Here is a 19,356-nt window from a genome sequence, read left to right on the forward strand (position 1 = left end):
AAATTTAATAACATACTCAGACAATAAACCATTGGAGACTTACTGCTAAAGTTTCTTTTATCTTTAACACGGTAACATTTCATACTTAGAAAGTAAGCACATTTTTTGTTTTTATAGATTTACTTTTAGAAAAAGGTTAGCTTAAATTCTTCTGTTATTTTACTGTTTTAGAAAACAAAACATCATGTGATTTTTTAAATGCAAAAAATTTTAAAAATAAATAGATTTTCTGGCTGCAGATAAAGACCACATGCTGGTATTCGAAGAATTTTGCTTCTGGCTTTAACCTGTGTTTTTCTTCTCATTTTCCTACTTGCTTATTTGACTCATATCCATCATTCAGGTTAGAGCGTTCTTTTTTCCTGGATTTTTTCTTATCACTCACTTGGCATTTGTTTTATATTGCTTTACATTTGAGTTGCTTTTCACTCTCACTGGCCAAACTTAAATACATTGTACATGTTGCTGTATCTCTTTCTGCTTTTCTTACTCACAAACTACTGCACAGTGGTATACATATAATACATGCTTAGAAAATGTTTCTCCACTTGTTTCCAAGGAGCCAGAAATAAAACAATAACAAAGATGTGAAGCTTTGTGACAGGTCTAGATGTTAACTTAGAATAGTAAACATTAATTCATAATTAGAAAACAATTCATAATAGTTATAGAATCATTTAATCTTTGCTGTATATTGATTCCTAAGAGCCAGTGTATCAGAGGAAAACAGACACAGAAAGAGAAATAGACAAAGGGAGGAAAATGGATGTAGCTTCCAAGTTGCTGGGAAATAAGCCAATAACCAGAGTCATGCAAAGGACTCAAGGGATGTCAGAGAGGTGTTAGCTCTTATCAGTGGCAAGATTTTACTATTACTTGAGCCACATTAATGACCTTTGAAAAACTTTCTACTTGACTCAAAGTGACCACATCATCACTTTGATTTATGCAAACAATTTAAAAATTCCTTTCTGTTTCCTTGATTCCAGTCACTTAAAAATTTTTTAACACAGATATCTGAGATGTATCCCAGAAAGACTGTTTTAATTAGCTGAATCAAAATGTTCCACAAATGATTCTGATCCATAGCCGTAAGTGAGTACTACTTGATCTGGGCTTAGTCCTTTCCATAGTGGGTAGGGCCACATTTTCAGAGGATTCAGCATCTTGACCCAAAATCCACAAACTAAGCCAATAGCCTATCTTTTCACAAGGAGGTAGGGTCATTGATATTCACTTTTAATTGCAGAAAGGGAAAATTTGGTGTGAATCTGGGCAATCCTACCAGGGAGAAATCCAAGGTCAAAGTAAAACAGTGACTTATAATGAGAAGCAGGAAGGCTATACAGGTGAGTGGTTATTATCACCTTGTTTCCCATATGTCTAAGTTAGCTTGATAGACTCTTCTTAGATTATTTGATATTAACATTCAAACTAATCTTTATTGTCACATATAACAGGACCCTAGTACTAGCTTTATAAATAAAGGCCAACTGCCAACTCTTCTTACTATGATGATTTCTGATTAAAGAGAGCTACTGAGAACAAAATAAATATGGACAGTTTGGCTCACTTGACATGGATTGCTATTGACCCCAAGTTAGACTACAGAGAAAAAAGAGGAGATGCAGTTATCCAGAGGGAGACAAAAATAGATATGAGACTCTCCCTTTTCATTAAGAGTTCCCTGACCTTGAAATGTTCAAAGTTCAATTTTACTGAATCAATTCATCAAACTGCTACTGGGAACAGATTACACAAATTCACCTTAAATTTAATCATGAAACAGTTTTTACTTTCAACAACTTCATAGCAAATGAAAAAAAGAACAACTTCGTAGTAAATGAAAAAAACTGACAGCAAAGGAAACATTACCCTAACTCAGGGATATTGCTTTTTGAGTTTAGTAAGATAAAACAAACTATGTTAAAGTCAATTTGTATCTTCCTATTTTTATATCTTGATTTTTTTCCCTAAAAATAGAATAATACCTTTAATTTTATCTCAATCTAGAACAAAGGTAGGAAACTGAAACATAATGAATATGAAAGTTTCAGACTAGGAATATTTCTACACGGCCAAAGTGTCTCTGAGTTTAAAAATATTTTAAAAATTATTTAAAATAAAAGTAATTCTAATTTAGATTGTGATGTCTTGCTATATTTTGGAATGTGAAATTAAATGAATAAAAATATTTTGACCCATTTCCAGTTTAAAATGTTACAGTAGAAAACAAATTATTCTGACATGGATATTTTATTTAACTCTGGTCTTTAATTCTGAACCCTGAGAACTCAAATGTTATGGTCATATCTTTTTTGTTTGTATGTTTTTGAGACAGAGTTTCACTCTTTTTTGGCCAGGCTGGAGTGCAATGTCACAGTCTTGGCTCACTGCAACCTCCATCTCCCAGGTTCAAGCAATTCTCCTGCCTCAGCCTCCCAAGTAGCTTGGATTACAGGTGCACGCCACCACACCTGGTTAATTTTATATTTTTAGTAGAGACAGGGTTTCACCATGTTGGCCAGGCTGGTCTTGAACTCCTGACCTCAGGTGATCTGCCCACCTCGGCCGCCCAAAGTGCTGGAATTATGGGTGTTAGCCACTGCGCCCGGCGTATATTATGGTCATATCTTAAATGATGTCTATCTTTAGATGTTTCTAGCTCAATTTGCAGATGAAATAGATATATTGCCATAGATATACTGAAAGATGTACAAGTTTCAGTGGTCTTGATATTGAAATCAGATATTGAAATAATTATAAATAAGTATCTGTAATAGTAACTATATATACTCATGGAAATGTACAAAAGCATTTCAATTTGCCTTGAATGAAAACATAAGCCAAGTAACCAAGTGATATCCTTTTATAAAAGCTAAAATGATACTTGGTATTTAAGCAATAGTGTATAAGGCTGGTCAAGATATTAGTAATTATGGAAGAAAAGCACTGAGGGAAGGAAAAGGAAGTTCCTTTGCTATAATATTTGGAGGGCTTTTGTTCCTTTTTATAAAGATTTAATTTTTGAAAGTATAAAACCTACAGAAAGAGTACATAGAATAATATAATAAATGCTGGGTTATAATTTTTATCTCAGTGTTTATTAAATGTAAAATATAATATAGAATGTTAATACATAAAGTGGAACTCTGCAGGGGCTTTTAAAAACTAATTTGCCTTTCTGAATGGCAGGAATTAGCCTTAGGAGTTCACGGTCACCTTTCAAAATCTTCAATTTGGCTGTCCTAATATAAACAGTATTCTTTTGTGAAATTATCAGATACTGTTTTGATTTTCAATGTAACACTTTAGACATGTATTATCTTTTAATCAGAAATAATATACTTTCAATAAATAAATATCTTGCTTTTGGAGTATAATCAATAGCAATAAGAAATAATTGAGTTGTCAAAAAGTTCTAATAAAATTTCTGGGCAGCATATTAATTTAAGGAAAAGAAGCATCTTATAGAATTCTCAAGAACGATTAGGACTGACTTATCTTAATGAGCTGTCAGCAAGAGGTCAATGAGGTTTCAGGGAGAAAACTAGTAGCTTTCTTTAGAGTAATTTAGATTCACCTGATAGCGAAACTGATTTTTGGAGGGGGAAAAAACTGGTTTTTCTTTTAAGAAAAAAAAACCCTATACTCACCTTCCATCATAAAATAAATCTTACTATATTTCAAATACCTTTATCTCGCTTTTCTTTATGCCTTTTATTAAGTTGCAATACTAGTTTGAATTTTATAAATATTTTCTCAATCATCTAAAAAAGCTATTTTAATAATTCAGAATAGAAATCAGCATTGTTCCAAATATTAACCTTTGCAATTTATTTGAAAACTGAAAGACTAAATTATTTGAGTATTAGTGCCAAAATGAAACTAGTTGGTGCCAATACTCATCTAATTTTTAAGTCCTTTGTTTTTCTCAGCTCCAGTATTTTATGAGTATGTGAATTTTCAATTATTTATTCTAGTCTTGTTCCTTTTCTACATGGAAAACCACAAGTTGGCTGGCATTGAGACACTCTCTACCTTCCTGTAAATCCTGTATTATAACCAGTTCAAGAACCCTGGAGAAGTTTTCAACTTCTTAAGATCCTTATTTCTTACTATCCTATATGAAAACTGAAAGTCAACAATTTCTCTTGCTTACTCATACTTTGAAGAAGTAAATCTCAACTGAGAGATACTTGAAAGTAGAGACATTTTTACTTACCACATTTTCCTTATCACAATATGAACTGAAATCACTTGATACAATTGCAGCATACTGGAGCAGCACTTTATTGATAGTCTAAGAAAGAAAACATTGTGAACTTTACCCAGGTAAGTATGTAGTTTACAAATACGCTATAAAGTTTAATCCTAAGTTACCTTCTTTCTGTCCTTTTCATCTTAGTTCTACATTTTTTTCTCTCTCTAACAACTGTTCGTGAACCTAAGAATGCCCTCTGTTTTCATTAATTATGCAAAACAGAGGAAAATAAACCATGTTAATTACATTTTATTTCAATTACTTAAAGATACATGAATGAGTTTGCACTCTACTGCTTTTATACATAGATTAAATTATCATAAGCCAAATGTAGATACGATTTTCTTAGAAGAGATAAGGCAACAATAGCAGCAGAAATGTCATCTCTTTTGATAGAAAAGTAAAGACAAAAAAGCTTTTATTTTCTTATTTGTACAACATATGTCTGAATTTTCTTAGTGGCTCAAAATCAGCTGAGGGAGACACTCCAAAGAGTTAAGCTGAAGAAGAGATGTTTAATTTATAAACCTGAATTCGCTAAATTGATTATAAGCTTGCTTACACACTTTTAAAATCACAATGAAATCCTGAAATAAGAGATAACACACAGACAGAAAATCAATACTTTGTTGAAGTACACAGTAACATGATAATATGTATCAACTCAAATAGAAAGTTGACCTTGAAAAATATAAAATCTTATCAAGGAGCAGACCAATAAATCCTGGTAAACAGATGGCTGATCAGACTGAATTATCTTCCAAATGTGTCTCTTCAAATTTTAGTTTAGACATAATGTTGAATTACTTTGGACTTACCTATGAAATACTTACTCGTTTGTACATATGAACACTACTCTCAATCTACAGCTTTTTGATGACATTATAAACTTGAAGAATTATTATATTGTATTGCATACACAACAACATATAAACACAAACCATAAACCTGACTTTAGGCAATCATTGTAACTGAGACATTGTAACTTGCTTAAGGTAAAGTTTGGGCTGTGTGAAAATCCTCTACAACTTAGTGCCATGTGAGATTTTTTAATTCTTATGATTCTGCTTCCCCTACATCCTACAGCTGCCGGGTGACTTGTTGAACAGCCTGGGTTTTGTTTTTTGTTGTTTTTTTTTTATCGTTTTCTAAAGAAGAAAGAGGAAGCTGGATACCCTTTACCATCATTCTTGAAGTATGCCCTATGGCCTACATCTTGAGTCTACTTCATAGGAAAACCTTAGTCCCTTGAATTTATGCTTAGAGACAAGGAATGCTGGGATCTCACATGTACTAGCCTACAAATGCCAATGGTTAGCAAGTCAGGATGGGCTGCAGGTAAGAAATAGTGCACAGTCATATAGAATATATCTAGCCTGGGCAACAGAGTGAGACTGTCTCAAAAAAAAAAAAAAAAAAAGAATATAGCTTAAAGCTGTGTGCCTAGAAGAGTTGCAAGTACACTGCTGTAATAACTCCCATCTTTACTAATGTACAATGTACTTGAATGAGAGTGTGCAAAGTACATTTTGTGGGCAACTTCAATTTCATTCTAATTTATTCAGCTAAGTAAACCACTACCACACAATAGCTCTTTCATACTAATAAGCTGTTGCTTATGACATGCTTAACTCATTGGTTCTCGGAACGTAGTTCTGGAATCAGCAGCACTATAAGCATCACCTGGGAACTTGTTAGATATGCACATTTTCTGGTCCTGTCCTAAATTACTGAGTCAGAAATGCTAGAGGTGGGCCCCAGCTGTCTGGGTTTTAACCAGTCTAAGGTAATTCCAATGCATACAAAGTTTAAGAACCACTATCTTAACGAATGCATGGCAGGGTGGAGGTAACTCTTCAGAGAGAAGCTGTGATGCAAGGGGCACCTCGCAAGGCCTGGAACATAGGACTTCTGGGTGTGTGAGCTTAGGTCATGATTTTGTCTTTGGGGAACTACTGGTCTTCAGAAGAGAGTATAGTGCAGAGACAGGGAACAAACAGCCTAGCAGGGGCTGTGGCATCTTGTTCTAAAGAAATAGTCATGAGGAGTAGAGGGCTCTTTTATGGATGCCTATAAAGAGCTGCTATTCAAAAAGTTCCAGATTAAATAACATGAAATTCTAATAGGAGTGTGGCAGTACAGAGAGTGATTCTGCTGCATTTAAAGGATTAGACATGGTGACTAAAATATCTTTCAGCTACAATCAGTTCTGATTTGACACACAGGTACTGGTGGAGCATTGAATGGGACGGCCATCAATTACTCAGACAAAGGCACTGTGTTTTTCTGAGCTAATGCCACCCTGTTAGGAGTGGGCTAAATATCCTGTCAACACTTCCAGTTATTCCATCTAGTGTATTGCTCTTACGATCAGTAAGATAAGAAGTGTAGTTCAAAATCCATCTTTTCATTCACATTTTATGCATGGAACAATGCAGTATTAGAGCAACACAAGGAAGACAAGAAAACTGTCATATTGGTTCAGCAACATTAGAAATGTGACTTCACAGATTTATGTAATGTATTTTAACACATCCGACATAAGATAGGGTCTCCCATTTCTGCCACCATAAATGCCTAGGTTTGACCTTAAGGATAAAAAACAAATAGTGAGATTCTATTCTCCAAATTTCTAACTTAATTCTGATCACACCAGAATGAGAAGGGAGGATAGTTTAGTGGTTGAAAGGATTCTATCCATATCATTTCAATTATTTAAACATTTTTAGTCTGTTTCATCATGGATGGAAATTAGGGAACATAATAGTACCCATTTAATTAGATGGTTGTGAATAATAAGAAAATGTATAACATGATTAGCCTATAATAATGCTCAATGAATTATCATTATTATTTTTAAAAATTAGAATTATGTTCCCAGAGAACAAGGAATAGAAATATGTGTGCATCATTTACCACAGTATCTCCAGCACCCGGCAAACAGCCAGACTCATACCCGGGACTTAATATTTGTTTATTTGTTTTTAAGCAATATTAAAAATAACATTACTTCATACCTATTTTTGAAATTAAATTACCCATACTGGTAAGAGCAGCAGTATAGTCATAGGAATATTGACTACTCATGTGCCCATTTTCTTTTTTTTTTTTTTTTTTTTTTTTTTTGAGACGGAGTTTCACTCTTGTTGCCCAGGCTGGAGTGCAATGGCGCAATCTCGGCTCACTGCAACCTCTGCCTCCTGGGTTCAACCGATTCTCCTGCCTCAGCCTCCCGAGTAGCTGGAATTACAGGCGTGCACCATCACACCCGGCTAATTTTTTGTATTTTTAGTAGAGACTGGGTTTCACCATGGCCAGACTGGTCTTGAACTCCTGACCTCAGGTGATCCGCCTGCCTCGGCCTCCCAGAGTGCTGGGATTACAGGCATGAGCCACCATGCCCGGCCTACATGTGCCCATTTTCTCACTCATCGTAGCTTCTGAATGTTCTTGATATGAAATTTGAAGCATTTTGTTTGGTACCTTTTTTAGTCCTAAACAAAATATGAAATTTGAAGCATTTTGTTTGGTACCTTTTTTAGTCTTGTATCCTGTTTAGTAAGAATAAATTGTCCCTTTAAATCCCATTTTAAAATGCAAAAATTTTTAAATCTCTACAGATACAATTAATATGTCTTATCTCCAGGAGACTGTTTAAATCAATATAAATCCCATAAAGATAATGGGATTTTAGTATATTTTGATATAAGGATTCCAATACTGAGAAGGGTAGAGTTTTCAAGACTAATTAGTCACATCTGACGAAATAAAAACAAATTCCAATAGTTTGCAGTTCTTGTGAAATGGCTAATTATAGTAAACACAAACCATTTTTATCTACTTTGTTATATAAAATACAAATTATAGATAGAAAGGCTGATAATGAGTTTGGGACCAGCCTGGCCAACATGGAGAAACCCCATCTCTACTAAAAATGCAAAAAATTAGCTGAGTATGGTGGCGAACACCTGTAATCCCAGCTACTTTTGGGAGGCTGAGGCAGGAGAATCACTTGAACCCGGGAGGTGAAGGTTGCAGTGAGCCAAGACTGTGCCACCGCACTCCAGTGACAGAGCGAGACTGTCTCAAAAAAAAAAAAAATAAATAAAATAAGCAAAGGCTGATAATGGTGAAATGGATTTGACTGATGTTACTTATTTTTATATTTATGTTTAATTGATTTTGCTTTTTATTTATTATTCTATATAGTAAGTCACTGCAAGAGTTAAAAAGAGAAATGCTGGCAAGAGATTTTTAAATCATTCTAATAAAATAGAATTTCTTTTTCAATGAAAATTTCTAATTTCTTCTTTTCCAGAAAATGCTTCTCATTGTTCTTACATTATTTCCTTTTGACAATTGGATATTATTGAATTTCCATGGATTAAAAATGTTTTACTTCATTGATTTTTTTATTGCACCAATAAAAGCACACATCTCCTCAGTAATACATGGAAACTGATTCTCTTCTTCTTGCTTCAGAGAATGTGTTTTCCTGAGTGTGATTCTAATATGACCTTCCTTGTGACCTCCTACCCTTTTATACTTCCATTCAGTACATTTGGTTATACCCCAGCTGGCTTATTGTGGCTAAGTTCGGTATTACAGCTGAAGAAAGGTTAGAGCTACCAATGGGTGGCTGGAGCCCAGGGTCTAGGAATCTCAATTCAACATTCTTTCTACTGTGCACTCATGTCTCCCAACTTACATAAGCTACCTGCCTGACTACTCTGAGGGTGAATTCTAGTTACTTTTCTAATATCAGGTACAATTATAATACGTTACTAAATATAATAACCTAAATATATTAACCCAAATATATTAACCCTGAGATTTTTAAATTCTCGTATGATCCTGCTTTCCCTACATCCTACAGAATTCCAGGAATAGTACGTGACATACTTCGGCAAACACTATTCCTAATGACCCAGTTTCATTCTTTTCTTGGCATTCACCCAAACACAGCTGCTCATCAAGAAAAGACTTAGAGAATTTTTAGAATTATGCTCCTACAGATTTCACCATATTGGGAAAGTAGAATCATCTAAGGGGACTAAGAAAGTCATCTGTAAGAATGGTTTAAATGATTATTGGCTGTTATTGAATATTTTAAATGTTGGAGGTTAGTCTTCTTAATTAATGAAGACTTAAGATCAGAATATTTCATGGCAAATAAATATAATACAGTTTAGTGTCTCTCTGTCTGTCTCTGCTCCTTTATCTATATTCTGGGCCTCTTTCAATTTCTGAGATGCTGTGATTATAACATTTGACTTTGTCATAGTTGTTTGCAGCTTTGGCCCTTCCACACAAGTTTTCTGAGGTCAGATATTATGCTTATTCATGACTACATCCCTCAAGGTGGCTTATAGTGTGTGCGAGTGAGGCATATCAGCAAGCACTTGTTGAATGAACAGCCTAAAACCTCAGTCATCATTCAATCCATGGAATCAGACTTATATTTAGATCAGCCAGACATAGAACTGTGCAAGTAGTTTCCCTAAATTACTATGTTTGTTATGTCACTACCCTGCATAAAAATCTCCAAAGGTTCTGCATTTCCTAAATTGACCAGAACATTAAGTCTAAACTTCTCATCCTGGGAAGCAAAGTTCTTCAAGACCTGGGGTATCTTCACTCTCCCAACATTTGCTACTGCTTCTCCCCACAAGGGTTGTTTCTCCCTGCCCTTCCCATGTCAGGCTGCGCTTTACCTCTTCCTTTGTTCCTGCTATTCCTCTGGCTTAGAATACTTTTCTAACTTCTCTGTTTTAGTCTTCTACGAGCCCTGCCCTTGTCATGAAGCCTCTGTCTATTTCAGCTCTCATCAGATTTCCCTCCACTCAGTTTACAGTTGATCTCACTAAACTTGAAGCTGAATTGTGTCCCTTTTCACGTCATCTTTCAATTAGTTTATGTCATGTGGTCTTGCATATTATATGGATTTTTTTTTTGAGATTTGATAGACAGTGGCTGCTTCTTTCATTTCTTATATTTCCCTTGAAACTCTTGGCAAAGTAGTAAGCACATGGTAAGCCATTTTAGATTTTAAGAGGAGAAGGGACCTTAAGATAAATTTGGTTTATCAAAATCAGTATGTCAAATATGAAAACTAAATACATAAAAAACTTGAAGTATTGAGATTCAATTACAAATATTGGCTGATTTGTAATCAGAAATCAGTTTTCACGGCTCCAAGTTCAATATACGTTGTACTATACTATAATGTCTGCTAAAACACTTGGCAATTTGCACATGAAATTGCCAAGGCTTACTTTCAGCTAGAAAACACCACATTTGAAATGGGAGTAATTTGGAAATCTATGGTAATTTCTTCTATTATAAGTAACTGAGTCCTCGATGTGAACAATAAATAGGTTTTTAGGATGATAAATCCATATAAAAGAAATAAGAAGTGCAGGAAATCAGATGGGAATCTTGGAAACAACTGAATTTACGAGTACAGAATTACAAATAAACTGGGATAGGGATGACAGAGAAGACTAACACCACAAAACAATGGCATTTTTCAGATTGCCACAGACCCAGAAAAAAAGAAGACTCGTTTTATTTAACCTACCTTTGCAAATCTTCTCATTAAGTGAGATAATGCTTCAGGATTAGGGCATTCCAGTTTCTTAATAATCTCAAAGCTCTGATTCAGCTGAGCAAAGACATCAACCACGGAGCAAGAAAAGAGGGCATGATCAGATGTCTGCTGGAACTGTGGGGAGAGGAGATGAAACCATCCCAAACAGTACATTAGAAGCGGAATGGAAAAATCTTCATTATTTCCCATCAACAACTGAATCTCCCGTATCATATATTTACATTTCCCAGTTATAAAATGCTTACCCACTTTAAAATCATTAATCTCCTTTTCTAGAAAGTGTGGTGGAACTAATATCATGGGGCAAGCTGCTGCTAATTGGTTTTTCCACCGCTGAATTGAGGTACCGGTTCTTCTGTATTTCATTTTCTCCAAAGGCAATAGGTTAGCTTAGCAAGCCAGTTGTGGCTCAAGATTTTGGGAGCTGCTGCACAGGGACTGGGAGAATGTCTGCTTCTAATCTAGAAATCCTGGAAAAGTTCCAGGACAACAAAGATGTTTTGTACAAGCTTAGGGAACCTGTAGATTCAGATTAATGTAAGAATTAAAGAAAATCTTGGGAAAAATGGGTGACTGATTTTTTTTTTTAAATAAATGTAGGCAAGTTTCTAGGTTTCTGATCAGACAATTGAAATAGTGTTTTAAATTAATTTTGGTCATTGGGTAATGGAAACAATTAATAACGATGAGTCTAATAATTCGCATTAGCTTAAAAGCAAGCAATGTGACTGAATCATGGCAATGAACATTCTTAAGTTAATTTAAACTCACTCCATCTTTTTTGTCTCTTCCCAGTGCTCCATGAAGGAATTCCATTGACACATCTTCGTTTTCATCTAGCCACTGCATGACAAAAGGTTCAAACCACCTATAACAAATTAATAATGTTACATACCACAAAGGACATCATTTGCATATAATTAACAGGAATGCTGATCTTTTTGTATATGAGAGTAATTCAGAATCGACAATCTCATTCTCTCTTGCAGTTTTGCTTCCTTAGAGACCTTTACCTTTCTCCATCAAATTAGTCTCCTCCTCTTTACCTCCAACCTCTACCTCATCTTGATTCTTCCCATGCTGCCTCAAATATGCTTAGTTTCCAATAGTTACTCTGTAATTCCCTTCAAAATTCAAACTCTTGTAAAATGTAGACCTTTTGTGCTCTCTTCCCTATCAACCCATTTCCTCATTTTTAAATTCTTTGCCATAGAGCTTCTACCCATTCACACTAATCTGTAACTGATTCTGGGTGCTTACCTCAGACTTGTAAGTTATAATCTATAATCTATGGACAATTGATTTTTGGAAATTGTTTAAGATATTTTTTTCTCCATTCTGAGCATAAATTCTTTTTTCTGTATGTATGCCCAGTTGATCTAGCACCATTTATTTATAACACCATTTATCCCCCCACCACATTGAGTTTGCATCTTTGATGCAAATCAGGTCATGCCATACATGTGAATTGGCCTCTGGACTATTTTATTCCCTTGATTCATTTGTTATGTACTGATATGGTTTGGATCTGTGTCCCCACCAAATCTCATGTCAAATTGTAGTCCTCAGTGTTGGAGGTGGGGCCTGGTAGGAGGTGGTTTGATCATGCAGGTGGAGTTTTCATGAATAGTTTAGAACTATCCCCTTGGTGCTGTTCTTGAGATAGTGTTTGAGTTCTCATGAGATCTGGTTATGCCCCACTCCCTCTTTGCCTTTTGCCATGATTGAAAACTTCCTGGGGACTTCCCAGAAGCAGAAGCCACTATGCTTCTTGTACAGCCTGCAGAACTGTGAGCCAATTAAACGTATTTATTTTTTTACCTAGACTCAGGTATTTCTTTATAGCAGTGTGAGAACAGACTGAGAAATGCATTAGCATGACACTCTCTTAAGAACTCTACCTTATTAGATAGCCAATAATGTAGTTCTCCAGTTTGTAGATTGCCTTTGTATTTTTAAGCACTTTGCATTTCTACATGCATTTTAAAAGTCTTGTCAATTTGCATAAAAATATCTTTTGAAATTTGCATAGGGTTGCATTGAAACTGTAGGTCCATGTGGGGGGAATTACTATCTTTATAATAATGCATCTTTTTAGGAATGTTACATATTTCATTTAGTTCATCTTAAATTTCTCTCATAATATTTTATAGTTGCTTGAAAACATGGCTTGTATGCCGTTCATCACATTTATTTGTGGTGATTTTAATGTTATTTAAATGGTACAATTTATACATAATTTTCTAATTGTTTGTGGCTATAATACAGAAATTTAATAAAGTTTTAAATAGACCACACTTACTTTTAAAATTCTACTTCAAAAACGTTTTGAATTTTCATCTACTTCCTGTTTTAGCTGCATTCTACAAAATTGGATATGCCATATTTTATTAGCACTTAATTCAAAATATTTTGTAATTTTTACCATGATTTATTTTTTGACTCATGAGTATTTAGAATATTCTGCTGCTTTTCTGTATTTAGTTATCTAATTATCTTCTTGGCGTTGATTTGTGTCTTAATTCTACAGTGTCAAGAATATATAATACATGATTTCTCCCCTTAACATGTATTAGTTTTGTTTTATGGCTCAGGAGACAGTCTATTTTGGTAAATGTACCATGTGTACCTAATAACAATATGTATTTTATCATTTTTGTTTATAAATTTTATATGGGTGTTTTTGTGTGTAAGGATTGTCAGTGAAAAACTATGGAAACTCTGGATGATCAGATATAGATATAGAAATATAGATACCTATATAGATAGATATCTCTAAATGTTTTATTCATATTTTTCAAACTTCTTTGTTCTTACTGTTTTTTGGGGTCTGGTTTTTCAATTCATTGCTGAAGAAGCATAATCTCCAGATAGCTATTTAGTCCTGTTGTCTGGTAGCCTTTAATTTTTTGATGAATGTTGTATATTGTCCATGAAAAATTGTGGACCTTTGATCTAGACAGTGTTGGGTTGTCGGTTGGTCTATTTCCACTTTGTCATTATTTCTAGGGCAGAGACCTTCAAAAATCTCACCTGAAAGCCTGGAGTGTTTATAATGCTCCTTCTTATTTTTTGTACACAATTTATGATTCCATTTATATAAAGTATAAAAATCTATAAAACTAATCTATGCTATTAGGCATCAGAAGGTGGTTTCTGCTGCAACAGAAGGAGAGGCTGTTATGGCAAGTAGGCACGAAGGGGACCAGCCTTGACTTCTAACATTTGTCCCTTCAGCACTATGAGACTGCTAAAGTATCTACTTAGTTCCCAATCTGTTAGTGGCCACTTTCTACTTGATTTTCTTCTGTCCCAATCTCAACACATAGGAAAATTAGGCATCAGAAAATGCCTTCAGTGAGAACTGCCTGTAGAATGTTGTGCTCATCTCCTGTGGTTTCCTTTTCTCTGGGATCTTGATCTCACAAATCCAAGCAGCCTTCATAGCCCCATCAGCCATATTGTTTCTCCAGTCCAGGGAGACAGCTGTAAACTCTGAGCTACTGTTGGCTGTTCGCTCTGCAAGCCCCGTATTGCAAACTGGCAGATGTATGGGGGTGAAAACATGGGAGAGAAGATGCAACAACATACAGGACTCACCTTAGTGCATTTTTCTTTTCTCAGGGATCTTAGATTCTCAAGTCCTGGTTGCTTTTGTTGTCTTTGTTGTCTTTCTGCTGCTGTTTAATTTTATTTACCTTTTTTGTTAGCCATCAGGGAAAACATTAGTCTGATTTTAGTTTAGTGTAGAGTGTCTAGACAGAGCCAGAAGCAGAAGTGTCTGGCAAATAGCTCCTCTGTTTTACTTCCCTATTCCTGATCAGTGATACTACCAGCAACTTAGGCATACAGACTTCATGTTTAACTCTTTCCTCTTTCTTGTTTATTTTTCTATTTTTAAATTTTTTTCATTTCAATAGGTTTTGAGGGGAACACGTGGTGTTTGGTTAAACGAATAAGTTTTTTAGTGGTGATTTCTGAGATTTTGGTGCATCCATCATCTAAGCAGTGTTTACTGTACCCAATGTGTAGTCTCTTATCCTTCCCCCCCACCTCCCTTCCCCCAAGTCTTCAAAGTCCATTGTATCATTCTTATGCCTTTGCTTCCTCATAGCTCAGCTCCTACTTGTGAGTGAAAACATATGTTTGGTTTTCCATTCCTGAGTTACTTCACTTAGAATAATGGTCTCCAGTTCCATTCAGGTTGCGGGGAATGTCATTATTTCATTCTTTTTTATGGCTGAGTAGTATTCCATGGTGTGTATATATATACATATATATATAGGTATATATACATACGTATATATATACCTATATACATATATACATATATACACATATACATATATGCGTATATATGTGTATACACATATATATGTATACACGTATACGTATACACATATACGTATACACGTATATGTATATATACACATATGTGTATATATGTGTATATATGTATATATATGTGTATATAGATGTGTATATAGATGTATATATGTATATAGATGTATATGTACACGTACACATATATGTATATGTATATACGTATATGTATATACATACACATATATATACACACCACAATTTCTTTATCCACTCATTGATTGATGGGCATTTGGCCTGGTTCCATATTTTTGAAATTGTGAATTGTGCTTCTATAAACATGCGTGTGCAAAGATCTTTTTTGTATATGACTTCTTTTCCTTTGGGTAGATACCCAGAAGTGTGACTGCTGGATTAAATGGTAGATCTACTTTTAGTTCTTTAAGGAATCTTCACCTTTTCTCTTTCGTTTAACCCCATATGTCTTTAGTTGACGACATTTGTAAATTCTGTCTTCAAAATTTCTGTTCCACGTCTTCACCCTTTGCATACTTACTGCAATCACTCTATATTATCAATATAGCCTTTATTTAACATAAAGACTATAATTTTATTGTATTTATTTTAAGTATGTTTTATTTGACAAAAGAAGTTGTATGTATTTACCAAGTATAACACATTGTTTTGAAATATGTACACATTGTGGAATGGCTAAATTGAAATAATTAACAAATGCATTACTTCACACACTTATCATTTTTATGGTGAGAACATGTAAAATGTGTTCTCTTAGCAACTTTTCAGAATATGATACACTAATTATAGTCATCGTGTTGTATAATAATCTCTTGAACTCATTCCTCCTACTTAACTAAAATGTTGTATCTTTTGACCAAAATCTCCCCAACACCCTATACCCAATAGTATAGCATTTTTAAGTTATCCCACTGTCCCCTTACTTCTTATATACTTTGTATGAGAAAAGTTGTGTTAAAGGGCTGTTCTAATTTCATCTCTAAATCACTCATTACCTTCTAAATCTCTTCTCTGCCCCCCATTCCTTGTCTCTTCCAACTCCCACAATGCCTGATGAATGTGGTACAAGCTTCACAATATTTATTTATAACAATCTAGCTCAAAACTACTTTTCCTACATTATTTTTTAAAACATTACTTTCTATTAATTTTATAAAAATAGAAATATGCCTCACTTCCTATGGATGATAGCTCATATATTCTTACCTCCATAATTATGCTCATAACTTTCATTTTCATCTTAATGCTTTTTCTCCCTTTTCTTTCCATAACCTGGCAAATTTTATAAAGTCTACATCGAATGCTATCCCATCCATAAATATTGTGTGGAATTCCCCAAATAGAGGTAATTTCTCTCTTCTGTGAAACCCTATTGCACTCTGCTTATGCTCCTTAAATTAGCACGTATTTCATTTTGCCTTGCTTTATAATGATATTTGAGCTTATCAGCATCTCCTAGAGTATAAGTTCCTTTCAGGGTGGGGGTCTTTATTTTCTATTGCTCTACAGCACTTGGAAAGTGCCTGGCATAGGGAAGACCCCATCAATAGAATAAAATAGAATTCTAATACATATCAAATGCAAAGTATTACATGAGTCCTTGTGTGATTACAAATGTGTCTGAAAGAGGCATATTTATGAGAAAGTTCCCTGTTAAACCACTCTTTCTATTTTTAGAAATATGAATTCCTACGAGAGTTCCAAGTTTGAATAAAAAGGAAAATCTGAATATATAGGTCAATATACAAGCACCATACTTTCCCCCAAAAAATCTGTGTTCTGGTACTTTTACAGAAAATCATTCATGTTATCACGTGAGCCATGTCTTATTATGCATTTTTTGTCTTTGAGTTGAATATCCAGGTAGGGCATATTTAAAATATGCACCACAATTCAATTAAATATGGTTCCCAAAGACATGAAAATCCTTTAATGTTAACTTCATAACGGAAATTTCTGTATTCCAATGAAGATGATGTGAAGAGATTTTAGTGCTGCGCAATTCAGGTGTAATTTTACAGGACTGTGAATGTAGATCTGAGGGTGTGTGTGTGAAAATCACTACTTACAAGGAATATTCAGGAACAGCATCCTTGAAGGCAGGAAGTTCACGCACATATTCATTATAAAACCATTTAACTTTGAAATGCAAATTCATATAATCGGTGCTCTTGCATAACCGCTGATTTTCATGTTCTATAACAGATAAAATCAAATATTTAATAAAGTTTGGTTTGCCAACAATGCTGCTATGTTCCAATCTATTTTTATTAATAGAATTTCTAAAAGGAAGAAAATAGTATATTAGATGTAAAGGTATAATGAATTGCTAAAAGCAGACCTAAAATTTTACAAAATGCAGAAATAATTATAAGTCCCACATAGAATAGGTCAAGCAGTAATGCAAAATAACTTCAATGTTCTAATCCAGCTTACTGAAAAATGTGAAAAGTCAGATGTAGTTACAGAGTAATAACATACTAAAATTTCTGCTTATCTGCAAATTTTCATATTTTCACTGCTTTTAGCTTGATACAAAGTGGCAGAGAGAATTAAAATTCTTTTTTTTTAGATTATACTTTAAGTTTTAGGGTACATGTGCACAACATGCAGGTTTGTTACATATGTATACATGTGCCATGTTGTTCTAAGCATGCATAAAACATGAGTCAGGAGCTATCATCATTGATTAATTAATATTGGAGATATGAAGTGAGTAGATCATATTTCTGGCCTAGTTATTTACCCCCTAAAGTATTAAAATAGTTGAAAAGGAGAGAAAATATCTCTAACTTATGAGGCACATAATTTCTTCTTCATTCTGTAGGTTTACCTAAAGTTATCTTGCACCCTTTGGCTTTACTGATACATTCTTAGCAGGATTTCCTAATATGTGGCATTTTTTTCTCTCTTGCTCAAAAAATATAGCTTAACACAGTTGTTAAGCTATTGTGACCTGGACATACAGGGCTGGGGAATAGAGACAAATAATAATGTTACTGAGCATGTTTATCTATGCTATTTTTCCCTCCTTAATAATATTTGGCCAATTTTCACTACAATTTTAAACATAATGAAACCTAAAATATACCTAGCTATATCCAGGTTGAATGTGCCCTCTGAGAAATTCTGCTTGAGGTCTGTGAGTCTCCTAAGGACTTTGATTTATAGCAGAAACATCCTATACTTTACATTCCAAGCTAAATTCTTAAAACACCATTTGAAGCAATTAGACTGCTATAAGCAAATTAAAGGCATCCCTGCTTTTCAAAACCTGAATATAGAGTGACTGAAATCCCAATAGTGAACATAAGAGAGAACTCGACCCCAGGTCAAACATTTCCAAATTATCTGAACAATGATTAATTCAAGACAAGTTGTAGAGCAGAGAAAGAGAGAAAAAGAGAGAGAGAGGGAAGGAGAGAGTGAGGGAGAGAGGCATGGAGGGAGGGAGGGAGGGAGGGAGGGGAACATAAAGACACGTACTCACATAGAAACAAGAGTAATAAACTAATACTTCTAGGCCAAACTCCCAAACAAAATTTTAGTCAAGATGATATTTTGCTTTAGCTTCCTCCAAATTCGTTTCACTCTTTTCACCATTCAGTGTAAGCTCTCCCCTAACCTCTCTCTTCAGATGTCTAATATCCCTGCACTCTTTAAGAGAAAACATTTACTTGATAAAGTCAGGTAGAAATTTAACACAATACTACCCTGAAACCCAGATCAATGGAGACCTTCGCTCGGGGACTGATGAATTTAGAAGGTTCAACTTACCACAAATACAGACTCATCATTAAATAGCTCTTGGGCTCCTCTATCACTTGGGATCTTACACTTGGTGCTGGCACAGAACAAGCCAGAATACTAAACATTTCCTCTTGTGAGTACCACCACCTGCTCTTATGATTAACACCCTCTAAGACCCAGAGAAACATTTTGGACCATTTTTCCTCCTGTGTCCTAGAAACAAAAGGTGACAATGTCCAAATGCTACCAAGGTTTGCAGGTTGTACCATTGCTGACAACAGAAAGATACTGCTTTGGAGTGTGGGGAGAAATTTGTGCTCTGGAAGCAGTTAGGTAAGAAAAGGGGCAAACTAATTAACTTGCCAAATTCTTC

The 19,356-nt window shown here is 34.6% G+C and overlaps 1 protein-coding gene across 2 annotated transcripts in view; it reads right to left on the reverse strand.

Annotated features, from left to right (window-relative positions):
- The window catches only part of UNC13C (unc-13 homolog C), a 654,851-nt gene that overhangs the window by 115,287 nt on the left and 520,208 nt on the right, over positions 1-19,356 (reverse strand). For both annotated transcript variants that reach the window (XR_004030428.1, XM_030814067.1), the window contains exons 20-23: positions 17,303-17,429; positions 11,646-11,742; positions 10,845-10,988; positions 4,226-4,303 (exon numbers count right to left, since the gene is read on the reverse strand). Coding sequence is in view for 1 of the 2 variants with exons in the window: in XM_030814067.1 (XP_030669927.1) it covers positions 4,226-4,303; positions 10,845-10,988; positions 11,646-11,742; positions 17,303-17,429 (446 nt within the window). In the remaining variant the exon portion in view is untranslated. The remainder of the gene's footprint in view (positions 1-4,225; positions 4,304-10,844; positions 10,989-11,645; positions 11,743-17,302; positions 17,430-19,356) is intronic.

The sequence above is a fragment of the Nomascus leucogenys genome, chromosome 6 (genome assembly GCF_006542625.1).
Source record: "Nomascus leucogenys isolate Asia chromosome 6, Asia_NLE_v1, whole genome shotgun sequence".
Taxonomy (NCBI): Eukaryota; Metazoa; Chordata; class Mammalia; order Primates; family Hylobatidae; genus Nomascus; species Nomascus leucogenys.